The sequence below is a fragment of the Giraffa tippelskirchi genome, chromosome 4, assembly GCF_054371585.1.
Source record: "Giraffa tippelskirchi isolate mGirTip1 chromosome 4, T2T-mGirTip1v1.2.pri, whole genome shotgun sequence".
NCBI classification, from domain to species: Eukaryota; Metazoa; Chordata; class Mammalia; order Artiodactyla; family Giraffidae; genus Giraffa; species Giraffa tippelskirchi.
This window is the reverse complement of record NC_137278.1, coordinates 552,837-578,055: the sequence shown is the minus strand read 5'-3', so window position 1 is coordinate 578,055 and position 25,219 is coordinate 552,837. Positions and strand designations below refer to the sequence as shown.

At 54.8% G+C, this 25,219-nt stretch overlaps 3 protein-coding genes across 45 annotated transcripts in view; 1 reads left to right on the top strand and 2 right to left on the bottom strand.

Annotated features, from left to right (window-relative positions):
• Nucleotides 1-4,810, bottom strand: part of PNPLA7 (patatin like domain 7, lysophospholipase) — a 70,414-nt gene extending 65,604 nt beyond the window's left edge. For 6 of the 41 annotated variants that reach the window (XR_014082940.1, XR_014082941.1, XM_081593218.1 and 3 more), the window contains exons 1-5: nt 4,032-4,067; nt 2,646-2,677; nt 1,114-1,185; nt 875-962; nt 438-517 (exon numbers count right to left, since the gene is read on the bottom strand). Coding sequence is in view for 39 of the 41 variants with exons in the window: in XM_081593218.1 (XP_081449344.1) it covers nt 438-517; nt 875-962; nt 1,114-1,185; nt 2,646-2,675 (270 nt within the window). In the remaining 2 variants the exon portion in view is untranslated. Of the gene's footprint in view, nt 1-437; nt 552-874; nt 963-1,113; nt 1,199-2,545; nt 2,805-2,883; nt 4,068-4,424 lie in introns of those variants that run through there. The other 35 variants (XM_081593221.1, XM_081593224.1, XM_081593256.1 and 32 more) reach the window with 23 other exon arrangements.
• Nucleotides 4,211-4,878, top strand: MRPL41 (mitochondrial ribosomal protein L41). Its single transcript, XM_081593303.1, has one exon. The coding sequence runs from the start codon at nt 4,339-4,341 to the stop codon at nt 4,744-4,746; it is 408 nt and encodes a 135-aa protein (XP_081449429.1). The 5' UTR covers nt 4,211-4,338; the 3' UTR covers nt 4,747-4,878.
• Nucleotides 4,879-6,780: 1,902 nt separating this feature from the next.
• Nucleotides 6,781-23,578, bottom strand: DPH7 (diphthamide biosynthesis 7). 3 transcript variants are annotated; one of them, XM_081593294.1, is made up of 9 exons: nt 23,079-23,578; nt 22,489-22,622; nt 22,003-22,090; nt 20,601-20,692; nt 20,057-20,229; nt 15,815-15,884; nt 15,663-15,728; nt 15,288-15,460; nt 6,781-7,296 (listed from the first exon to the last, which is right to left on the bottom strand). In XM_081593294.1, exons 1-9 carry the CDS (start codon nt 23,106-23,108, stop codon nt 6,866-6,868), a joined length of 1,257 nt encoding a protein of 418 aa, XP_081449420.1. In that variant the 5' UTR covers nt 23,109-23,578; the 3' UTR covers nt 6,781-6,865. The 3 variants fall into 3 exon arrangements, with proteins under 3 accessions (XP_081449420.1, XP_081449421.1, XP_081449422.1); XM_081593295.1 differs by having other exon boundaries at nt 23,281-23,578; XM_081593296.1 differs by lacking the exon at nt 15,663-15,728 and having other exon boundaries at nt 23,281-23,578.
• Between the last annotated feature and the right edge of the window lie 1,641 nt (nt 23,579-25,219).

The window sequence follows — 25,219 nt, the reverse complement described above, 5'->3', positions numbered from 1 at the left end:
AAGAACACAGACTAATTGTGTATCTAGAGAAAAGTAACAAACAAAATATTTTTAAATATCAGCAAATGTTTCAAGCATGCCTTTTAGGCACAGTAAGCCTCTGGGAGTCTGCTGAGCCCTTTGTTCTCAGTGGGCGGGAGGGGGTGGGGCCCACCAGCAAAGGCTGCTCGTCCCCAAGACGGTCTGACACTGGGAAGTGAGGCTGGGAGTTTCCACCTTGCAGGGCCCGGCCCCAAATCGTGGGAGGCCCACCAATCTGCACCGGAGCCAGGACCCTCCGCCTGACACACGCCAGGGACGCTCCTGGGAGGGGCTTCTGCCCTCCTTCCTGGCTCGCTTCCTCTCCAGGTACTGTGCCCGCCCAGACCTTCCCCAAGCCCCAGGGCCCCTGCGCAGCCCCCGGCACAGGCTGAAGCGCGGGCCGCAACGGGAGTTACCTTCCTCATGATCTTCCTGCCGTAGAACATCACCTTGTCTCTCTTCCGGAACCTGTACTGAGGACTGGGCTGCATCTGTCCTGCAAGGGGTGCCAAGGGGCTGCCTGAGTACAGCTGGGCCAGCCGCGTGTGCACACTGAGCTTGCCCTGCCCAGCCTGCGCCACACAGCATCTTGTTCCTGGGCTGTGACACACCCAAGCAGAGGAAGCGGGACTTCATCTCCTCTTGGAAATGAGAGCCAAGAGAGTTCAGGACAGTTAAATTCCATGGATCCCACGAGCTGTTGACGGGCCAGCAGTTTTCAACAAAAGCCACTACGGCCTTGAGGGCTATTTATGGGATCTTAAAACACGGGGAAAGTCACTCAAACCCACCACCCTCTCAAGCCCTCTTCTCCCTCCCCGACTGGGGCTACAGTCTCAAGCAAGATACTCACGGAATTGGCTAACCCTTCTGTACACAAAAAAGATGGTGGTGCCGATGAGGGCCAGGGCCAGGAGGACTCCAATCACAATCCCCAGCAGCTGGGCAAGGTCATAGAGCACCCATCAGCAAGGCACCATGACCCCCCAACCCCCAAAACACAGGCTGGACACAAAGGGCCCCGGGCGGCCAAGGGTGAAGGGGGCCACTGATTCTGGGCCCAGCCATCACCCGGGAGCAAGAGGTGGTTACCATGGTGGACTGGGAATGCTGCTCCATCAGCTGTAGACCCCAGGACCATAGCGTGGCCAGATAGAAGCCCACCTAGGGGAGAAGCCTGCAGTCAGGAAGGGCCAGGATGGGCACAGCCCCAGCTTCTCAGGGAGCAAGAACAGAGCTGTGGGTCAGGGAAGAAGTCAGCAGCGCTGGAGACCTCCAAAATGAAGCGGCCTTTCAGGAGGCAGAGGGCCCGAGTTCATCTGCCCTGGAGAAGGGCTACCCACCCACAGGATGGCTGGGCAGGGCCAGCAGCTGTGCTGCATTGACAACAAATGCTCCGGGCATCTGAGCCCTCCATTCTCAGCTTCCCTGTTCCTCGGGATGCAAGTCCAGAGGAGCAAACCTGGCTGGCCGGGGGCATGCAAAGGGCACCTCTTCAGTGCCCTCTCATCACAAACAGGACCACAGGCTGCTGGCCCAATGGCAGACACAAGCCCACACAACAGCAGTGCTGAGAAACCCTAACGAGCCAACTGGACTTTGAGAACATTAAATCCGGCATAAAGCAGCAAAGGGCTCCCAGGGAGGGAGTTAACAAGGAGCTTCAGAAGCCCAGGCCCCAGGGAGAAAGACAGGCAGGTGAGAGCAAACAGTGGGTGTGGAATGGTGAGTGGGCGGATGGCTAGGACCACCTATACAGGGGATGCTGGCAGGTTCCCCGCAAAGACAAGAAACCAGTCAAACAAGTAACTATGCTCCACTCCTCCTGGTACTCACACATCCTTCCAAGCAGTCAGGAACAGGATGGATTGAGGGAGGGGGGCGGTGTTTGTGTGTGTGTGAATTCTGTCAAGCTTTTACACAAGTGCCAAGGACTAAAGCAGCTTGCCTGATCCTTCAGAGCCAGGATCACACACAGTACTGATGCCAGAAAACCTGAGGAAATCAATGCACTCAGAAAAGCGTTTCAAAAGCAGAATGTTACATCAAGACAGAACAAGGAAGTGATCCAAAGACTCAACCCTCTGAACTTGGCTCAGAAAGCAGAGGAAGCAGTGGGAGCTCCTGCCTCAGAGTGAGGTGCCCAGGCCCTCCTGGCCCAGGCTGTGTGCTTGCCTAGAGACCACCTCCACTGGGTGGCAGCCAAGCACCCTGCTCGTAAGTGTGTCCGCCGAGCTCAGCCACCCCTGGGCGGGGGCGGGGGGAGCCAGGGGAACGGTCATGGGCGTGACCCAGACCTATTCATACAGTCTCTAGTGGTTGGCATCTCTGACTTCAGCTTTTCACTGCTCTTTTAATGCATCTCATGTTCTGGTTTAGGAATGAAAGCTTTTGTGATGTGGCTACGGATGTTCCACGGGAAAAAGGCCAGCAGGCTTCCTACAGGGAAGCAGGAACTGACAAGTGTGACCTTGAGGAACAGGAGGGAGGGGTTCAGTCCTGACAGGGGAAGAGAGGCCCGCACACCACTCCCACAGGCAGCCGACTTCAAGTTCTCCTTGTCCAGAAGCGGCCACACTGGGAATTTTCAGCTGATTCCTCTCTGGACTCCTCAGGTTCTATACCTCTGGGCCAGTGTCCTCCTCCTGCTCCATGGCTAAAAAGTGAAACAAAAGCAGACAGACTGGTTCCAAGGACGGCACAGGTGGTACCACCTCAGGCTCAGGTGCAAAGCGGTGCCTCCCAGCCCTTCCCTGGGCTCCCGTCCACGTTAAGTTACATGTCTGTTGACAGGAAAACTCTGATGAAACACTGTGCTCTCCATGGAGAAAGCGCTTTTCACAAGCAAAGGGAGCCACTTGCCTCTTTGTCAACAGCCCTGGTGTGGCTGCCCAAGAAACCGAGAACTGCAGCCAAGCCCTGGGCTCCTCTCCCAGTCAGTCAAAGACAAGTGTGGGCAGCTGGGCAAAGGCCTAGTGCAGCCAGGAGTTCCAGGACCATGGCGAGGAGGCTGAGGCTGGGTAGGGGTAGGGGTGTGTGGCCACCGCAGGCTGTGCGCCAGACCCTCCCTAGCGGGCTGGGCACAGGATTTCCCACCCAGTGTGGTGGAGCCCTGGAGGTAGGTGTGTTGGTCCGGGCTGTGGTGAACTTGAGCAGCAGCCCTGTGCGCCTGACCTCTCTGCCACGAGGAGGAGCCATGTCCAGGGCCTTCACCCTGTGGCTCCCAGGTCTCTTAGAAGGGCCACAGCAAGGGAGGGTTTGTCTCTTCCAAAATGCCACCCAGACAAGTCAAGGAGCAGAGGGCAGGTGCAGAGTCACCTGCCTTTGCTCACTGGTCCGTGCCCTGTGGGAAACTTTCTTCTCGGACGTCTTCTCAAGGACCAGCAGCGCCTTGACCCCAGCTCTACCGCCCAGCCCTGACCAGTGCCATCTCCCGATGCCCACCGGGCTCAAAGGGGACAAAGCTCAAGCCCTCAGCACCTGCCACGCGACGGAAGCGCCTTCAGCTGCGCCACTGGCTCCACAGCGTGGGGCCAGAGGGAAGGTGGTCAAGTCCAGGAGAACCGGGGGAGCCGGGGGCAGCGGGGCTGAGGGCATGGAGGTTAGGGGAGGGCGTGGTTAAGGGGGCTCGGAGGTTAGGACGTAGGGTTGGGGCGCAGGGGTTAACGGGCCGTCCGGTTGAAGGCACTCAGGTTGGGGGGGGGGCGTCTGGTGTAGGGGGCACCCGGTTCAGGGGTGTCGGGTTGAGGAGCACCCGGGTTCGGGGCATCGGGTTTAGGGGCGTCGAGCTGAGGGGCGTCGGGGTTGCGGCGGGGGCGTAGAGGTTGGGAGACGTCGAGTTAAGCGGGGGTCGAGATGGACGGGCGTCGGGCTGGAAGCAGTCGGGTTGGGGGCGCCGGCGGCCCTGGGGGGCAGCGTCGTCCCGGCGGGAGGGGGGAGATGATGGCTCCCTCTCCTCACAGACTCGGACCCCGAAGCTGGCCACTCAGCGGCGCTAGACGGCGACTCACCGGCACCGCGCACTCCCGTCCCGCCTCCCCGAAGCCCCGCCCCCGACGGCCGCGCTCCCGACGTCCCGCCCGGACGCGGGATCTCCCCGCGCATTGGCCGGGCTACCGCCAGTCCCGCCCCCTCCCGGGGCCGAGGCTGCGCATTCGACCCGACGCAGCCAGTCGGAGCCCCTCTTGCTGCGGCGCGGGGGCCGGTGGGCCGGTGGGGCCGGAAGCTGCGGAGGGCGCCGGAAGCGCAGCGCGGCGGGGCCGGCAGCGGAGGCGGCTGGAGCCGGCAGCGGCGAGGTGGCTGTGCGAAGGCCTCGCCATGGGTCTCCTGAGTGGGGCGGCGCGCGCCCTGGTGCGGGGCGCCGACCGCATGAGCAAGTGGACCAGCAAGCGGGGCCCGCGCACCTTCTACAAGAGCCGCGGCGCCAAGAGCGTCGGCTTCCACGGTCGCGGCGGCAGGTTCGTGCTGGTCAAGGAAATGGTCCCGGAGCTGGTGGTGCCCGAGCTGGCCGGCTTCAAGCTCAAGCCCTACGTGAACTACCGCGCGCCGGAGGGCACCGACGTTCCCCTGACGGCCAAGCAGCTCTTCCTGGAGACGGCGGCGCCGGCTATCGAGAAGGACTTTAAGGCCGGGACCTTCGACCCCGAGCACCTGGAACAGTACGGCTTTGAGCCCACGCAGGAAGGCAAGCTCTTCCAGCTGTATCCCAAGAACTTCCCGCGCTAGGAGCGGTCGGCGGTCGCGCCGGGTGTGCCTGCGACCGAGGACTTGGACCTTCCTCGCCCAGCCTATTTCCGGGGTGGCGGGTGGAGAGGCGGTTCCCTCGTTTCGCTTGTATTAAAGACCTTGGCTACCGTACCGTGTTGTTTTGGGCATCTGGTCACTGTGTGAAGGAAGCACGCCACGGCGTAGAGACCCAGGCGACGTTCTCAGCTTCCAGCCAAACCAGAACCCCTCCCGAGAGGGAAGTAGGCAAGAACACGTGGCCCAGCTTGCAGGAGGGCGATGCTTCACAAGGCAGAGCCAGCCACGTGACAGCGCTGGGTAATTCACCCCGAGTTCTCCCCAGGGAACAACCAGTGAGCACATTTATGGGTCCCAAAGCAGTTTATTTTGGTGAAAGTCCCCGCCTTGGGGCAAACCTAGAGATAAGGCCACACGGGAAGCTGCTGACAAACTACTGTTTTTCTAATCATCTGTAGTCTCTTCCTTCCTTATGTTCTCTTTCAGTGCATAATTCCTCAGATCCTAATTCTGTTTAATTGATCTTTAAGTAAAATATCCTAAAATAAACTCTGGAGGAGGGTTCAACATTAATACACTCTGACCTGTTCTGACAGTTTTATCAGGAAATAAAGGATAGGAGCTTGTGTTTTCTGATTCAGAACACCTACCTATCCTATTAGCGGATGCTGTTCTTCAGTTCAGTTCAGTCGCTCAGTCGTGTCTGACTCATTGCGACCCCATGAATCGCAGCACGCCAGGCCTCCCTGTCCATCACCAACTCCTGGAGTCCACCCAAACCCACGTCCATCGACTCGGTGATGCCATCCAGCCATCTCATCCTCTGTCGTCCCCTTCTCCTGCCCCCAATCCTTCCCAGCATCAGGGTCTTTTCCAGTGAGTCAACTCTTTGCATGAGGTGGCCAAAGGATTGGAGTTTCAGCTTCAACATCAGTCCTTCCAATGAACACCCAGGACTGATCCCCTTTAGGATGGACTGGTTGGATCTCCTTGCAGTCCAAGGGACTCTCAAGAGTCTTCTCCAACACCACAGTTCAAAAGCATCAATTCTTCGGCGCTCAGCTTTCTTTATGGTCCAACTCTCACATCCATACATGACTACTGGAAAAACCACAGGCTTGACTAGACAGACCTTTGCTGGCAGAGTAATGTCTCTGCTTTTCAATATGCTATCTAGGTTGGTCATAACCTTCCTTCCAAGGAGTAAGTGTCTTTTAATTTCATGGCTGCAGTCACCATCTGCAGTGATTTTGGAGCCAAAAAAAATAAATTCTGACACTGTTCGCACTGTTTCCCCATCTATTTCCCATGAAGTGATGGGACCAGATGCCATAATCTTAGTTTTCTGAATGTTGAGCTTTAAGCCAACTTTTTCACTCTTTGAGTGGATGCTGAGGAGTTGACAGATGCCACAGTGGCCTGTAGTTCTACATCTGTTCCTCCAGAGAGAGAAGGAACTCACCTATGGGAGTCAGGTCAGTCACAAGCCCAGCACTTGGTGGAGTTAAGCTGCGTCCCGGTTTAACTGAAGCCACAGTGAGGAACCGTGACTAATCCACCATAGGACTTAACATATTTCAAGTTCATGGTATGCTAAAGCGATACACCCTTCCCTTCGGTTATTTGCATGGGAGGCTATACAAGCACTTCTGGTGCCAAGATCTTTTTTAATGTTAACATAAAACTACTTCTGATATAACACAAAAACAAACTACTTCGGTATTATAAAGTAGCTTTAAAAAGTTTAGTTAATGTAAATGGTTGCTTATGTAAGTATGAAGAACTGAAAATCAAAACACAGGAAACTGACAAGTTTTGAGAGCTGGGAACCAAGCCCCTCCTCCACCCCACCCCCTGCTGCCACTGAGCCACCATTTTGAAGGGCCCAGCAGATAAGGTTTATCTGAGAGGCCAACAACTTTTCTATCTACTGAGAAAATTCCACAGATACACTGAGCCCCATACAGAAAACTCCATGTAACCAAAATATCAGTGAGATAGTCTGGGGACACTTCATTCTCAAAAAAGATAAAGATGTACTCTAGGTTTTATTTGTGGAAATTGTCTTTACCATGTCAAAACAAACAAGGTCTTCCCCAGCTCAGATGTTCTCCCACTTCCAGAGGTGAAGAACATGATTATAGAAGGAGCAGGTGGCCAGAAGGTTGATGTCAAAGTCTGCTGCCTCCAGACCCTGGTCGCAGTCACAGATCTTGACCCCTGAGGTAGGCGGCCGCACAGCCTTCTCGTCCCCTGCAGATGGCTGCCGAGGAGCCTCTAGCTTGCTTCCATTCTGGTGTGTGGTGCCACCCACTCCATCACTGTCAGCTAAACACTCTGAAGAGAGTGCTGGTGACGGGTCTGCACCCTTCAGGGTAGGGTCTGGGTCTGCTGTTCTGGCTTCTGGGTCACTGCCAGGGAAGGACGGCTGGGTCTGTGGCAGACGGCAGTAGCAGAGCCAGGACCAGTCGATTCCATACACCAGCGAGTTGGGCAAGGGGTAGGATAGAGAGACTGCTTCCTGTTCTTCCTCTGGAGCAAGACGGGAGGACACAGGAAACTTAGCCAGAGTTGATCTCGTCACCCACACCCACCCTCAAAGAGAATCTTCCAAGAGCAAGCACCGTGTGTCACGCGGAGGACCGATGAGACACAGACGGACGAGCAGAGAAGAGCAGACCTTCATCCCACAGGGAATGCGCTCTGCGTGCCTGAGCACCGCGGAGCCCCGTCCAGGGCGCCTGAGGACTCGGAGTGAGCCGGACAGAGCGCACGGGCTGCAGCAGAAACGAAGGGAACAAGCACGCGTGAAGCACACGGCAAGGAAAGCCTGGTGTGTGCGAGGAGCCACGCAGGCGTGGACGTGGCTGAGCTGTCATCTGCAACTGGCAACACGTCCGAAGCGTCCCGGCACACGGAGCTCCCTTAGAGAGTCTCGATTTGAACTGGGAAAGGAGTCATTCACTGCCTGAGCAGTTGTCCTTGTGGGGAGTTGCTATGGCAACTCTGAAGATTAAGAGCAAGACTGGAAAATGTCAGGCCTCATTCTGGGCAGAATATTGGTGAGAAAGGGTGAAAAGTGACACGTGAACAGAAAAAGAAATGATGAGGGGCCCCCCTGGTGGTCTATGGTAAAGAATCTGCCTGCCAATGCAGGAGAAACTGGTTCAGTCCCTGATCTGGAGGACGCCACATGCCGTGGAGCAACCAAGCCCGTGCGTCACAACTACTGAGCCCACATGTCCTAGAGCCGGCACGCCGCAAAAAGAGAAGCCACTACAATGAGAAGCCCCTCACAGCAACTAGACAGGAGCCCCTGCGCTCTGCAGCTGGAGAGGGCCTGCACTGTGATGAAGACCTAGCACAGCCAAAAGTACATCAATAAAAACTAACAAAATAAACACGATGCGGTGCCACCAAACCTGAGGGGTCAGGGTCCAGGTCAAGGCCGAGGCTGGCAAAAGCAGCTGCAGAAAACTTGTGGCCAGTGAGCTGGGGATGTGCAAACTGTCACCAGCTGGAAGGCCCAGTGGCTGGCCATTCAGTCTTCAGTCGCCTGGACACCACAGCCACGTCCCTGGTGTAGGGGTCAATGCCACAGTGCTCAGAATCGTGATCAGACTCTGAACCATGACCAGAAGGAGCAGTGAAGAGGAGAGGCCAAAGCTGGCGTCAGGAAACAGACCAAGGATACAACCAACGCACCAGAGATGCCCCTCCCTAAGCCAGGGCTTTGCCTGAGCAGAGGAGGCTTGGGAAAGAAGCCTGATGCTGAGCTCTCCCGGAGAGCAGAGAGGCCCCTGGCACCACCACGGACAGGAGCTCCAAGGAGACCATCCTGCCCCTCGGTGTGAACCCCTGGGGCCTGGGAGGCAGGGTCGCTGGGTCAGTAAAGGCCCACGATAGTCTCACATCCAACAACCACAGGCGGCGTCCTCTCACGGTCCAGGTGGACACAGCAACAGCACACAGTGACACAGCACTTCTGCTGCTCAGGGGCAAGAGCTCAGCAAGCGCGCCCGGCAGCAGGCAGCCGAAGCGGTCCATGAAGGGGCGGGAGTGTAAGCGACACGGGTCACAGCGCAACGCAACAAAGGCAGCAACGGGGTCAAAACACAAAAGAGGGTTTCCACCCAGGACTCTTAAAACCTCCTACTAGACCACACTTGGATAAAAGGGGAACTACAAACTTGAATCACAGAATGTCTTCATAAAAATGAAAGCGGAATCACCACGTATCAGAACCTAAAACTATGCTTAAATCAGAGAAAAATTCAGACATACAAATACTTAATTCAAAGCAAACTAAGAAACATACGTGAATTGTAGTCCCAACTCAAAATGCTAGAAAAAGAATTAAGGAGGCAGAAGGAGAGAAACAACAAAGGTAAAAGAAGTTGACGAGATGGAGACCAGCAACAACACGGTGATAATGGAAAACCAAACCCTGCTTCTTAAAAGAAACCAAGTGTGCACACTACTAACTCATCTCATTAAGGAAAGAGAGACATAAATATTGTATATTTGTATAACTATACAAAGTAAAACATGATAAAGAAGGAATAAGTATTAGGAAATTTTGACCCCAGTAGAGACATAAAGCATAAACAAAGCAACTTTCACAGAAAAAAATAGAGAAAGTTAACACAGAATCATCATTCAAAAACAAATTAGGCCCAGATAGTCTTATAGGAGAATTTTCACCACATCTTGAATATAAAGATAACCCAAATGACATATAAATTATTCAAGAGATAATAAAACGAAAAAAAAATTTTCACATTTTTTGTTTTGATTTTCACATGAACCAAACATAATGCTGATAAATAACACAAAAGAACATTTGTGTCATCTTTGAACATTATTGAAAACCCCAAATAAAGTATGCACCAGAATGCAATACTACACTGAAAAAGATAACATATTTCCAACGAAGAGACACAGATGGTCAAGAGGCACTTGAAAAGATGCTCAACATTGTTAATCATGAGAGAAATGCAAATAAAAATCACAATGAGATATAACTTCACACCTGTCAAAATGGCCATCATCCAAAAGACCACAAATACCAAATGTCAGGGAGATTGTGGAGAGGAGAGAACTCTCCCACACTGTCAGTAGAAATGTGCACTGCACAGCCACTGAGCAATGGTGTGGCGGTTCCTCAGAAAACTGCACACAGACCTACCAACTGTATGATCTAGCAAATCTATTCCTGAGTACACATCCAAAGAGAGTGAAAAAAATCCAAGATACAGGCACCCCAGTGTTCATATGTGTGTATGCCCGACTCTTGGAGACCCCATGGACTGTAGCCCACCAGGCTCCTCTGTCCATGGAGTTTTCCAGGCAAGCATACTGGAGTGGGTGACCATTTCCTCCTCCAGGGGATCTTCCCGAACCAGGTATGGAACCCACGTCACTTGTGTCTCCTGCGTTGGCAGGCAGATTCTTTACCACTACCCCACCTGGGAAGCCCTCTAATGTTCACACAGACAGAAGGCAGAGATGCGCTCAGTCGTGTCCAACTCTTTGCGACCCCACAAACTGTAGCCTGCCAGGCTCTTCTGTCCATAGAATCTTCCAGGCAAGAATACTGGAGTGGGTTGCCATTCCTTTCTTCAGGGGAATCTTGCCCGCCCAGGGACTGAACCTGGATATCCCACATTGCAGGCAGATTCTTTACCATTGGAGCCACCAAGGAAGCCCTCTAATGTTCACAGCAGCATTATTTACAGTCGCAAAGAGTCAGACATGACTAAGCTGCTAAGCACAGCACAGAGAACAAACTAGTGGTTACCAGTGAGGAGAGGGAAGGCAGGAGGGGCAACACAGAGACAGGGGACTAAAAGATACAACAGTGTGTGTGCGCTCAGCCGCTCACTGTGTCCAGCCCTCTGTGACCCCATGGACTGTAGCCCACCAGGCTCCTCTGAGCAGGGGAATTTCACAGGCAAGCATACCAGAGTGCATTGCCATTTCCTGCTCCAGGGGATCTTCGGACCCAGGGATTGAACCCACGTCTCTTTTTCTTCTGCACTGGCAGGCAGATTCTTTACCACTATGCCGTCTGGGAAGCCACGTTGCAAACTAAACTATCATATATAAAATAAATACGCCTCAAGGATATGTTGTACAGGGGCTTCCCTGGCGGCCCAGCGGTTAGGACGCTGTGCTTCCACTGCAGGGGTGCAGGTTCGATCCCTAGTAGGGGAACTAAGTTCCTGCATGACGTGTAACAAAACCCACCCCAGAAAAGTACATGTGAAATACTGGGCTGGATGAAGCACAAGCTGGAATCTAGATTGCCGGGAGAAATAGCAATAACTTAGAAGGAAAGTTATGACCGACTCAGACAGCATATTAAAAAGCAGAGACATTACTTTGCCAACAGAGGTCCGTCTAGTCAAGGCTATGGTTTTTCCAGTAGTCATGTATGGATGTGAGAGTTGGACCATAAAGAAAGCTGAGCGCTGAAGAATTGATGCTTTTGAACTGTGGTGTTGGAGAAGACTCTTGAGAATCCCTTGGACTGCAAGGAGATCCAACCAGTTCATCCTAAAGGAGATTAGTCCTGGGTGTTCATCGGAAGGACTGATGTTGAAACTGAAACTCCAATACTTTGGCCACCACATGAGAAGAGCTGACTCACTGGAAAAGACCCTGATGCTGGGAAAGATTGAGGGCAGGAGGAGAAGGGGACGACAGAGGATGAGATGGCTGGATGGCATCACTGACTCAATGAACATGAGTTTGAGCAAACTCCAGGAGACAGTGAAGGACAGAGGAGCCTGGCATGCTGCAGTCCCTGGGATCACAGAGAATCAGACACGACTTGGCGAATGAACAAGTACAAAAAGATATAAGAACAGATCTGAACAAATGGAAAGGTATCCCTTTTCTTGAAAAAGATCCCAGATGATAAATAAGTCAGTCGGAAAGTTAATTTGTATTTAATGCAATCCCTATAAGAAACCAATAAGCATATATTTTTCTGGGACAAGCTAAGTGGACACTCAAGTTCAGACATAAGAATAGTCAGGAAGTCCTTGAGAAAGACCTAGAGGAGGCAGTAAGCCCACTCTAACAAATGCACTAAGTGTTTCATGGTTAAAGAGCAGGTGTGAGCACATCTGTGTTCACACATCGAGTCACCAGGGGCAGGGGAGGTGCGGGAAGTGCCCGCGCAGGAGCTGGTGTCTCGAGTCACCAGGGGCAGGGGAAGGGGAGGTACGGGAAGTGCCCGCGCAGGAGCTGGTGTCTCGAGTCACCAGGGGCAGGGGTGGGAGAGGAACAGTGTCGGGACAGCTCCACATACACACAGGAGAACTCAGATCGAAATTCTAATTGTAAAAAGATGACGTCCAACAAGTATGAGAAAACACTGATGTATTTCTTTAGAACCTGGCTGTCTTTTTAACTCAGATTCAAAAATCTAGACTCAATGAAAAAACCTGTAAATTTGATTATAGTTAAAAAAAACACAGCTTTTGTGTGGGAGGAAAAACACTACAGGCAAAATCAAGGTAAGAAACAGAAAAATTATTTCCAACATAAACCAAAGATTAAGGGCTGATGCTACTAATACAATGGGCTAATACACAGGAACTCTTTAAACCAAGGGAGAAAAAGACCAGAAGTCAGAGAGAAAAACAAGCAAAAGACAATTCAGAAAAACAGGAATATAAAACCAGCCCTTCAGCAAGTGAAAATATATTCAGTTTCACTCCTAATTAGGGACATGCAAATTTCAACTACTGTGAGATGTCATTTCACACCCATGAGACGCAAAATTCCAAAACTGGTGACACATTCTGCTGGCAAGGCTGTGGGGAAGCAGGGTTCTCATCCACGGCTGGTGAGATGATGAAATCAGACAGATATCGGTCCGTGGACTCTGCAACCCCACATCTAGGCAGTAACCCTGAAGACACACCTCCAACAAGAAGAAACACATATGGAAAACAACATATATGAAGCATTATTTGTGATTATAAGATATTAGAAATAACCCAAATACTCAAATAGAAAACTGGAAGAAAAAACTAGAGTATACCCACTAAGTGGAATGCTATATAACTTAAAAAAAAAAAAGATCTCTATGAACCAATAAGGAGTGATTTCCAGGATGTGCTTTAAAACTGAAGTAAACAAAACATGAATTTATGCAGAATATCTTTTGTGCACCAAAGGAGGAGTATGGATATATAAACATACACGGTAATTTTTGCAAAAAGACACAGAATTGTAACAACAACCTAATGGGCAGGTTACCTACGAGAGCTGAGTGGGAGCAAAGTAGGAAAAGGGCTGCGACCTCTCTGCTGTTGTTCAGTCACTGAGTCCCATCTGACTCCCTGACCCCACGGACCGCAGCACCCCAGGCTTCCCTGTCCTTCACTACCTCCCGGAGGCCGGGCATGCCTTCTAACACATTTTTGTTTTTCTTTTTTTGGCTGCACCGTAGCACGCAGGATCTTTGCTCCGCAATCAGGGATTGAACCCGCGCCTCCTGCAGTGGGAGCGCGGAGTCTGAACCACAGGGCCACCAGGGAAGTTCCTGACGTGATTGTCATTTCTTGAACATTGTTAATGTTTTTACAGATTCAAAAGAAAAATTAAATCAATGAGGATGAATAAAAACATCCTTTAAAAAAAGAAACGAACCTAACTGTATTTCAAATATAATTGCCACACAGAAGGAAAAAACAACTCTAATCCAAGTGAATTCTGAACACGGTACACTGAGTAAATCAAACTAATGGAACAAATAGAAGGGCAAGAGCATCTGGACCCACTGAAATGTGCAGGTTTGCTTGCGGTGTGGCACCAACAGCGTTCCACAGGCTCAGGCACATGAGTAAAGGTTTGCTGGGAGCCAGGAGACACAGGACAGAGGCAGCCGAGAGCAGCCTGTGGCGCTGGAATGAGTTAGAGGTGTCAGCATGAACTCACGTTCTGACACACACGTGTGTACACACATAAAGCCACATGCACAGATACACAAGCATGAGCATACACGTATATACAAACGTGTACACACACATGCACGTGCAGGTACGCAGACACGCATACACAGTGTACATACACTCACTACTAAGAGGATCCAGGACTTCCCGGAAAAACCGCGTGTCCAGGGTGTGGGGGAGGGAGAGCCTGACATGAACCCGGAGTAACCAGAAAGTGAGCCGTCACCTTAACCACGTGACCAAAATCAACATCAGCAATAAAGGCACAAAGTGGCATCACGTGGCCCCTGACCCCCTCACTTGGAGGGCAGAGCGTCACTTCCAGGAGGCCCAACACCAGCGCATAATCTACAGGACATACGCTGCAGACACAAAGCCACGGACAGACTGACAGCAAACAGCACCCGTGAGGAAACGTGAGTGCCTCTCCTAGGATCAGACGATGGAGGCTTTAAAACAAACGTTATTAGAGATAAACAGACATCCGGTAACGAGAAGAGTCAACACATCAGGAAGACACACAACCACGACCATATATATACACACCTAACAAGCCCCCAAGTCTCTGAAACAAAAACTGACAGCAATGAGGGAGGAAACAGACATAAATCAGCAACGATCGTTGAAGCAACTGGAGTCCAATTAAAACAAGAACAGCACTCCAGACACTGACTCCCCACTTTCAGAAATGAACGACCAGACAGATCATCAAGAACAGACGGTGGGCCCTCCCCCGACGGGGACAGAGCACATGGTCCTCCCCAGAGAGACCACAACCAGGCCACAGTGAGTCCCAGTAACCCTGAAACTAGCCTCAGTGACAGGAATTCAGGATGCTCTCAAAAATGTGGAAATCAAACAGCGCACTCCAAGGTAACCAACGAGTCAAAGAAGAAATCACGAAGAAGCTGGAAAAAACTTTTTGAGATGAATGAAAATAAAAACACAACATACCAAACTCATGGGACACAGTGAAAGCAGTGTTTAGAAGGCAACCTATCGCTGTAAATCCTACACTAAGAGAGAGAAAAGAGAGCAGAGAACTACCAGAGCGCCCACCGGACCAACGGCATCGACAGAGCAGGAGAGCGAGGGCTGGAGGAGGCCACTGCGGGCGGCGGCCGCCTGCTCCCACGGAGGCGGGGACAGGATCTCGGGGGGTGGGGGTTCAAGAAAAGAATATGTGAGGGGCCCCTGGTGAGAGGAAGGCCAAGTCCGCCTGACGGTCCTGGGCCCTGCTGGGTTCTGCCCAGAGCAGGAGGAAGAACCAGGGCAGGAGCTGAAGCGTGTCTGGAACGCAGGCCGCAAGGCCAGAACTGTCTGCAGTGGTGACCACCCTGCAGGCCCCAGAGAGGCTGGGGGTCGCCGGGTGCAGAGGCACCCAGATAACAGAGTCGGTCAGGCAAGGACCGCGGTTAGAGAGCAGAGGCTGAAGCTGAGGTTCTGGAGTCACCCTCATGGCAAGGCCGGGTAACCCGGGAACGTGTCAGGACAGAGAAGCAGCCTGGTGGGCAGGGGGCGGGAACGGCGCCCCCAGCTGCCCGGTAGGCTCACCTGCGGCCATCTGGTAGTTGATGATCGTGAAGCCGCCGTGCATGCAGGCTGCCAGGAGCAGGTCGCGGTGGAACGGGTGCCACTTCAGCCTCCACACCCCGCCCCGCACGGGCACGTCCGCCAGCGGCCGCCGCAGGCTCCGCGTGTCCCAGAGGAGAACACGCTCGTCGTAGCTGAAACCCACGGGTCACAAGCAGCGTGCGGGAAAGGGGGTCTCCGGGGGCAGGGAACCCCTCCCAGGAGACCCGGACCCGCCCCTCCAGGACGCAGTCCCTCCGTGAGCCCCCAATGCCCACACACTGGCTCCAAGAGTGGGCCAGGTCAGACGCCACAGCGGCCAGCAGGGGGAGCCGGCGCCGCGGGCCCTGGACTCACCTTCCTGTGGCCAAGACGTTCTCACGGTGGGGGCTGCTCTGGATGCTGCACACGCCCATGGAGTGTCTGCGGGGGCGGGGGGCTGAGTAGGCTCGCCCCGCAGCTCCTCAGCGGAAGCCCGGGGCGGGGAGGGCTGGCCCACGAGGACTCACCTGCTGCTGGTGAAGGCGGCAGTGCCGGGCATCCTGGTGTCCCAGCCCTTCAGGAGGCCATCGTCCCCCCCTGCAGGGAAGCAGAAACCGTGCCCACTGGCCAGGAGGCACGCTGAGGACGGCACGGCTGCTGCTCGGCGCGCCGGCACGTCTGTGAGGGTTTCCCACACGGGCCCTTGCCCGGGTTTCTGGCTGCCACAGGCACGAGAGCCCCAGAGGCAGCCACCCGTGCCGCCACGGTGTCTTCACACGCTGCAGGGAAGAAGGGAAAGACGGGGGCCACACCCGCAGGAGAAGGGCAGACAGAGTCACGGGTGCAGAGCGACCAGCCACACGGACTCAAGCCTTCCGGCTCCTGCCACCTGGAGCCAGCGTGGCCGCCTCCGAGCACTCGGAACAGACGTGTCTGCAGGAGACTCTGCTGCTGCTGCTGCTAAGTCGCTTCAGTTGTGTCCGACTCTGTGCCACCCCATAGACGGCAGCCCACCAGGCTCCCCCATCCCTGGGATTCTCCAGGCAAGAACACTGAAGTGGGCTGCCATTTCCCAGACGCCTGCAACTGGCGACACACTTCTGTGTGTTTTAAAGAGAAAGGTCCCTTGTAACCTCGCAGTAAAAGGGCTTCTTCTGAGGAAACTGAAGTGACAGAGACAAGAAGGGAGCCGGTGCCCCGACGTGCCAGCCTTTGAAGAAAAGCAACACGGAGAGAAGGTCACGGCATCTGGAAGGAAGACGGGCAGAGAGGATGCAAAGGAGCAAACCAGCCACAAAACCAACCGCGTGAACGTGCCACTCCTCCACCATCGACCACCCGCCGTCCACCACCCGTCCACCAGCACTTCTGGGCGCACCACAGACAGGGGACAGGGGAAGAACGTGACCTGTGTCCTTGCACCAGCAGAAGCCACCCATCCAGGCACTGAGCTGCGGGTGAGTCTCAAATACAAGCTGCCATTCGTGGCAAATCCGGAAAGAGAACTGGCTGTGGCTTCTTTACATACTGGGCTCCCTTCTCTCACACTCCACGTGCTCCAGTTTCCTTCGCGCAGCAGTTTCCCACCTTCCCTCCTCTCCACTGCCCCCACCTCATCCCTCCCCTGCGACAGCAGGTCTCTAGCCCACAGCCTCACCCCCCGCAGTCTACACTCAACACAGTAGCTAAAGTTGTTCAATCACTAAGTCGTGTCCGACTCTCTGCGATCCCATGGACTGCAGCCTGCCAGGCTCCTTTGTCCTCCACTATCCCCTGGAGTTTGCTCAGATTTATGCCCAGAGTCAGTAATGCTGTGTAACCATCTCATCCTCTGCCACCCCCTCCTCCTTTTGCTTTCAGTTTTTCCCAGCATCAAGGTCTTTTCCAATGAGTCAGTTCTTTGCATCAGGTGGCCAAAGTATTGGAGCTTCAACTTCAGCATCAGTCCTTCCAATGAATATTCAGGACTGATTTCCTTTAGTATTAACTGGTTGGATCTCCTTGCAGTCCAAGGGACTCTCAAGAGTCTTCTCCAACACCACAGTTCAAAAGCACCAAATTTTTGGTGCTCAGCCTTCATGGTCCAACTCTCACATCCATACATGACTACTGGAAAAACCATAGCTTTGACTATACGGACCTTTGTTCGCAAAGTGACATCTCTGCTTTTCAATATGCTGTCTAGGTTTGTCCTAGCTTTCCTTCTAAGGAGCAGGTGTCTTAATGTTATGGCTGCAGCCACTGTCCTCAGCGATTTTGAAGCCCAAGAAAATAAAAGTCTGTCACTGCTTCCACTTTTTTCCCCCCATCTATTTGCCCGGAAGTGATGGGCCCAGATGCCAAGATCTTTGCTTTTCGAATGCTGAGTTTTAAGCCAGCTTTTTCACTCTTCTCTTTCACCTTCATCAACAGCCTCTTTAGTTCCTCTCCATTTTCTTTCATTAGAATGATAAGGATCCTCTTAAATTTTAAAATGTAAATCCGAAAACATCCCTCTGTCCAACACCCTGCAATGGCTCCATTCCACTCTGAGCAGATGCCGACATGCTCCCGGTGGACCCTCGCCTCCTGTTCCACACCCACCGCTCGAGACACACAAGGCTCCACAGCAGGACAGTCTGTGCCGCCCACGGCACCCGACACCCTTGCCTGTCCGACCGTACTCCTTCCCAAGTGCGTTCACCACCAAGCACGATATACTCGGCATTCCTTGTCTGTCTCCACCAAGCGCTGGAAGCTCAGTGAAAGCAGGGACTTTGTCTTCCTCACAGACATCTCCCAAGGCCCTGGGACAGTGCTCGGCACGGGGTAGGTGCCCAACAGCCGCCTGTTGGATGAACGGATTGATCCTGAGTTGTTAAAACAGTGTCTCACTCCACTGTGGCTGAATCAGCTAAGCCTCAAGCAGAAGAATTAACCCATGAAGAAGAGCTCAAAAAAGCAAGTCTTTATTTTTCTCCCTGAGTCTGTTCAAGGGTACAACAGCAAAAACTCCAGAAAAGATCTCCTTTCAGGGGAAAATAAGCATTAAACACAAAATCGTAAGTGGTCTGAGGACATCCCTGACCGTCCAGTGGTTAAGAATCTGCCTTGCAATGCAGGGGATGCAGGTTCGATCCCTGGTTGGGGAATTAAGATCCCATGTGCCTTGTGATGTGACAAAAAAATTCATACATAGGATGAGGACAGGGCGCCATGAGACCAATGGCGAGGGACTGAATCTGTACAGTGTTTTTAAAGACAAGATTTTAAGCTGGGCCCTGCCAGGAAAGTAGAATTAACCTGTGAAAATTTAAGATTCAAGAAAACACAGAATAGTTGAGGAAAATAAGACTGAGAGCAAGGAAGCATCACTCGGAAGAGGGCGGCCGGGCGGGCACAGGCCCGCCAGAGGGCCGGGCCGCAGGGCACCTTCCCGACCACAGAGGGCCGGGCCGCGGGGCGCCCTGGGTGGGGCTGCAGAGGGCCGGGCCGCGGGGCGCCCTAGGGGGCGCTGCAGAGGGCTCGGGCCGAGGAGGGAGGAGCTCGTGCGTTCAGACACCTGCTCTATCCTCGAACGGGTGGCTGGGCAGGAAAGGTCGAGCACGAACGCAGGCCACTGCCTGGGGCTCTGTCGCGACCACAGGATGGGACCGTGGTCCTAACAAGTGGAAAGAGAATAAGAGAGATACAGCCAATTCTGAAAAATGCTCAGAAGAAAAAACCAAGACACAGAGTCTCAGGAGGGGCGAGCGGACGGAGACATCTGATGTGGGTGCCCAGACCCTGTCCCGGGGCCAAGGCATTAGGGAGGCGCAGGGCGCGGCCGGAGCCCCGTGGAGGGAAGCGCTGGTGATCACCCCAGCATGAGCGCGGGGAGCTGGCAAGACAGCGCAGCCAGAGCTCAGAAGAAAGGTCTGGTCCCACCTGCGAAGCACAGTGTCTGTGGAGGAGACACGGTAACGGAGTCTGGCGAGCGACGACGCGGAGTGAGAAGAGGACGCAGGCGGGGCCGCGAGCGCGCTGGTGCGGGGACGAGCCCGCAGAGCAGCGGGGCCCAGACCGCGCAGCCTCGACGCCCGGGAGGGATGCAGGGAACCACCGCCGGACAGGCTCGTGGACCTGCCCCCTGGGCTGGGCAGCGCGCTCAGCACGAGGTTCCGGGGCCACCCCTGCTCGCAGTGAGCGCGGCACGCCACCAGCACCCAGACGGGAGACGCGGCCTCGGCTGCTCTCTGGCCTCTGTGGGTTCTGCAGCCCTCGGCCGTCTTCCCTCAGAGCCCCGTGCCCTCCGCTGCCACCAGGGTGGAAGGGGCTCCTGGTGCCCACGTCACCACCCCGTCCACACACGCCACCCACAGCACCAGGAAGCTGGTCTTCCCTGCAGCCGGCCTGACCTGGGAGGTAAGCCGTTCCAAAAGGGGACAGGCAAGCCTGAGACCCAACATGACGGCTCAGCACTGACCCAGACGACCGGGCAGCAAGCAAGGGCCTCCGACTGGACTTCCGAGGGAGAGCGAGGACCCCTCCCGGCGCACGAGCATCGGGGGAGCGCCCACAAGGGCCGCTCCAGCCCAGGGGCAGCGCCAGCCAAGAGCCCGCAGTGCCCAAGGCAAACCGTGCTGCGCTCTCCAAGGACAGCTCCATGAGCACCAGCTCAGCTTCTACCCCAAAGAACGCTCTCCACAAACGGTAGAAGGAATCGCCCTCTTGGCCTGTGTCTCCTCTGCTCCCTCCTGCCCCTCACCCTCAGCAAGTCTTCAAGGGGGCGCTCAGCAGAGGATACCAACCTGAGTACACGACTTCCGTCTGCCAGTAATTGAAAGCAGCAACCCAGGCCTCAAACTGATGGGCCTGCCAGGTGACCACAGCCTGCAATCCTGGCCCCGCCTCGCTGATCTTCAGAAGGTGAAGCTGCCCTTTGGAGTCGCTGGTAATGATTTTCAAGGGCTGGTCACTCGCCCTGGACACAGGGAACCAATGGAGAATCTGGCTGAAATCGATTCACTGCCCCAAACTCCTCACCTCTTGTGGTTCCCAACCAGGGACACTTTATGCCCCCAAGACACAGCAGAGAGAGGCTCTCCAGGCGCTAGTATGTGAACAAGCCTCCTAAGAGGCTTGCCTGGGCACAAACTGAAGCTGCCATGAGCTTGTCAAAATAAACTAGGGTCGGCTTCCCCCGGTGAAAACATGCCCCCTTTGTCTTTCAAGGTAAGGACCAGCAGTGACACTCCCAGGCGTGAGAGCCAGTCACGGCTGGCACAAGGTGGCTTTCCTTCTCTCTCTCACATGGAACAGCCAGGACTGAGGCCCACCACCGCTGGCCCTCACCTTCCAGCTTTCCCAGTGGACCAGTCCAAGGACAAGGCCAGACACTGCTTTTCCAGGGCCAAGCGGGAACAGGGCTGTAGCGTCCAACCATCCTGCAAGAGAGAAGGAAGCCATCACGGGAATGAGTGGCCTCGATGCCCCGAGCAGACGACTGTCTACTCCAGTGGACGTGTCCTCGGGCACCCCTGCAGAGCAGAGCCTGAGGACACTGCAAAGCTAGCTCCTGCCCTCCAGGAGCCCTCATCCCTGAAGGAGGACCTGCCCACACATGAGACCTCAGGGGAAGAGGGTCTCTCTGCTGCCCAAGCCCTCCTGGAGACTAGCGTAGCGCCCATGTAGCCTCTTGGAAGCACTGCTGCTGTGGGTTCCCATCGCCCAGGGCCTCCAGGGACAAGACAAAGGGAACTTTCCTCTGACTCGCTTCCACAGGACACAGCCAGCTATGGAAACGCTGTTTCTTTTGGCTTGACTCTGACTCTATCTGCAGGTCCCAGCGGCTGTGCTCTCTCCTGGGTTTTCCTACTCCTGCCCTGACTCGGGTTCTGAGCCCACTCCTCCTCAGGTATTCGTGCCATCTTTCCTGAGACAGGGCCGCTGCTCTCAGCAGGTCTGAAGCAAGGCCGTTCTCACAAGCGCTCAGCGCCGTGGACCCGAGGTCAGCTGGACCTGCTCCAAGGCCCACTCGCACCGCCTGCATCAGCACCTCCCCCTCCACTCCCCTCACCCGCTGAGTTAGGACATGGTCTGGGCTATTTCTTTCACCTGTTTTCGCTCCCCAACATGTGGGCATTTTACAAATGCGTGATATGGGATTGCTGTCACATGCCTGGGGGATGACACAGAGGAATCATCACTAAGTCGCTTAGCTGTGTCCAACTCTTTATGACCCCATGGAGTGTAGTCTGCCAGGTTCCTGTCCATGGGATTGTCCAGGCAAGAAAACTGAAGTGGGTGGCCATGCCCTCCTCCAGGGGCTCTTCCTGACCCAGGGATCGAACCCACGTCTCCTGAATTGCAGGCAGATTCCTTACCCACTGAGCCGTGTTTGGGGAAGCCCAGAGGAATCACCTGCTCTCTTAATTATCAATGATAAACACCACTTCCACCCAGGAAACACTGCTCTTCCCAGCCCCAGCACCGCCAGCCCAAGGACGCTGGCCCAGGCTTCCCTCGCAGGGTAGAGGACCCGCCTGTCACTTCAGCTCCTCTGCTGGTGACACAGAAGGTGGCTTCCTCTTGGAGTTGGATGTGGAGCCCGCGAACTTAAAGGAGACTGTGTGCTCCCTTAGAATATCTCACGATCCAGTGCACCGCGGAGCAGACCACCCTAGAAAAACGTTCCTCTCAGCACAGCCTCCCTCCACGTCCCCTGCCCCTCACTAAGCCTGGCCCGGTCACTGACCTCAGATGGCACCAAGCGGAAGAGCTCTATGGATCCAGAAGCATCTGCCACGCCCAAGAGAGGATGGCCAGCCACTGGAATGTGGCACCTAGGAGAGAATGCACGTGCCAGTCAGAGCACAGGACGTGCCCGGAGTACAGGAGAACAGGCACCCCGTGACTCACTCACAGATTTCAGCTCCAAAACCAGTTTGGAGCCTAAAGTTCTGTTCCTACAAGATCCTCCAGTTTATGAAGCAGAAAACCAGCACTGCTTCCCAGACAGACCGATGATGCCCGTGCGGCTTAGAAACTGAAAAAGGAAATAAGCCCCCAGTTTACAGCAGCCTCCACAGGTGGGAAAGACAGGACAGGAAGGAGTGAACCCCAGCTTCATTCAGATACCTCCCTGTCTTGTTGAATGCTGCCAGGCATCAGGCTCCTCTGACTAAACAATCAGGTTTTCATGACAAATTCCAACCAAGGGGGACTGTGACCAAACGTGTACCATTTCATGTCCAGGATCGCAGAAGTATCTCTTCTTTGGACCTCAACCAGGGGGCAAGGAGAGCTGTCCTCATTGCAACGATACAGGTAGAGACGCCCCAAACGAATTGGAGGCTCGTCAACATCCAGTTCACTCTGCAAAAAAATGCAGATGTGTTCTCTGAATACCTTAACAGACACTGAGGGACCCAAAGGATGGGAAAAGGGACAGGGAAAGAAGAGGTTTGCCAAGACTCGGGAACTCTGACTTTCTGAGCTGGAGAAACGTCTTTTCCCTTGTATGTGATTAACGAGTAGGTGCATTAGGACAGAATGTTTCTTCTCAAGGGGCCAACAGAAAGGAGCTGTGGTTAGGCTTCCCATGGGACAGTTTGCCAGCCTAGGGCGGTCCCAGTGCCAGCCTTCACTTTAGAAGTGCTCAGGTTTGGATCCGCATAAGTGGATGCCTTCAAGGCATTAGGTAGACATCCCCTTTTCTCTTTGCTCTAGACTTCACCCATAACCTGGGCCACGCTGGCAAACAGACGACATCCCGCTTTCAGGACGCCTTTTCTAACCTACATTCCGGCCACAGGCCAAGGTCGCACCCACCCCGTGTGGCTCCACACGAGATGTCTCCATTCCAGCCTCACCGCTGCAGACCAGAGAGGTCTCGATGCCTGCGGTCGGCTCTGCCTCTCAGGAGCCTCTCCTCGCCTTTCTCAAGAGCTCGAGTCGGGGACTCTAGCCGCTTGGGAACGGCCACCTGGGGCCTCAGACCGCCCGAGGCCCGAGGCCAAGGAGGCCCGCGCACCTGGCTCTCCCGGTCGGCGGGCCGGTCCTCCGGCTTCCACAGCTGGTAGGTGCCACACGCCAGCAAGTGCCTGCAGCCCGCCAGCGGGCACCACTCCACCGAGTCCACGGTGTGCTCCGTGTCCACCGCCTGCAACAGCTGGACGCGGCCGTCGGGCCCCGCGCACCCGGAGGACGCGGCGGCGGCCGTGGTGGTGGGCAGCGCGCGGCAGAGGCGGAGTAAAGTATCCACGTTGACAGCGCGGAGCGCGGGCGCTCTGCGACGGGGGCCGCCCAGCCGGGTGGACGGCACTGCTTCCACTTCCGCTGTCGACGCCAGGCCTCTTCCGGGGAGGGACTTCCTGCCCCCACAGACGCCCCCTGCCGGCCGGCGGGCCTCAGCGCGCCCCGCGTGCCCCGTGTGGCGGCGAGGCCGGCCTGGGACCCGGCACCCGAGCGTCCGGCACGGAGTCACCTGAGGGCTGGACTCTGAAAGGGGAGCAGAGGAAAGCAGGGCGTGGAGGTGGGTATGCCACGGGCCTGGGCCTTCGGGGAGCAGAGTCCAGGGTCTGACCCAGAGGGCCTGGGCAGGGGCTGCCCTCCCTCTCCCCGGTCATGTCCACCACAGGGAGCTAGCTGCCTGTGGGCAGTAAGTGCAGCGCATCAGTGGACGCAGAAGTCCTGCTAGGACAGCAGAGAAAGGAGACAGGGTGGGCCCCAGGGCTCAACGGTGGGCAGGAAGGAGAACAGAGGACATGGAGAAGAGCCAGTGTCTGAGCTCTGGGGGCAGGTGGGGGTCTGTGCCCATTAGGTATAGAATGTAGGGGAGGGGACCCGGCACACTCACTCTCTGACTTGGAAAACTGAGTCATGTGCTGGCACCATCCAACAAAGCCAGTGAACTCTACAGAGCGAGTGTGGGGAAGGCAAGTGCTCGATGCTGCCATGAGCTGAATGCTGTTGTTGTTCAGTGGCTAAGTTGTGTCTCTGCAACCCCCCAGACCGCAGCCCGCCAGGCTTCCCTGTCCTTCACTATCTCCCAGACTGAACTGAGTCCTCTCCCAAAGATATGCTGAAGTCTTATCTGCAACATCACAGAATGTGACCTTCAGAAACAGGATCTTCAGAGGCCATCCAGTTAAGGTCATTAGTGTACCCCTAATCCAGTATCACTGGCATTCTTAAGAGATGTGGCCTATTACAGACACCCACAGGAGGAGAAGCCTCAGAGGTATGAAGCCTCTACAAGGCAAGGACTGCCTGAGGCCACTGGAAGCTGGGAGAGCCTGGAGCCTTCAGCACCACCCTGCCCATACCTTGACCTGAGACTGGTGTGCAGGACCTAGACCCTACACTGTGTTAAGTCACCTAGCTTGTGTTCCTTTGTTACAGCAGCTGCAGGAAATGGGACAAGACTGAAATCCACATGGAGACCTGGGTGGTTAGCCTGTGGTTTCTGCTGCTGCTGCTGCTGCTAAGTCGCTTCAGTCGTGTCCGACTCTGTGCGACCCCATAGACGGCAGCCCACCAGGCGCCTCCGTCCCTGGGATTCTCCAGGCAAGAGCACTGGAGTGGGGTGCCATTGCCTTCTCCGTGTGGTTTCTGAGGTGGTTTCTATGGCTAGAAAAACAGTCAGCCGTTCAGCTGGCAGCTGAAGCCGAGTAGAAAGGTTGGTCAGGAAGCAGAGGGCACCCTGAGGTGGCTGAGCCACACACCTCGATCTAATCTAGTGCAAAAGGCAGGCAGGCCAAGCAGCCCCTGCCTCACTCCGAACAGGTAAGAGCCATGAGTGTTGAATTTTCAGACACTTAGATGTGTGGCTATAAAACTCAAAGAGGGTGGGGCCCTCAGAAGAGAAGAGCCAGGGGCCAGATACCCAATAAAGGACAGGGGAAGCAAGGGAATCCAGTCTGTGGGCCCTGGGGCACCTTCACGGGGCAGCCGCTCCAGGGGCCTTGGCA

Coding starts and splice junctions, on each gene's coding strand:
- MRPL41 (XM_081593303.1), top strand. CDS start 4,339: ATGGGTCTCCTGAGTGGGGCGGCGCGCGCCCTGGTGCGGGGCGCCGAC.
- DPH7 (XM_081593294.1), bottom strand. CDS start 23,108: ATGGAGACATCTCGTGTGGAGCCACACGGG. Junction 22,091..22,488: donor GCGATCCTGGACATGAAATG/GTACACGTTTGG, acceptor ATTCTCTCCTAG/GTGCCACATTCCAGTGGCTG. Junction 15,729..15,814: donor GCCGCCTTCACCAGCAGCAG/GTGAGTCCTCGT, acceptor CCGCCCCCGCAG/ACACTCCATGGGCGTGTGCA.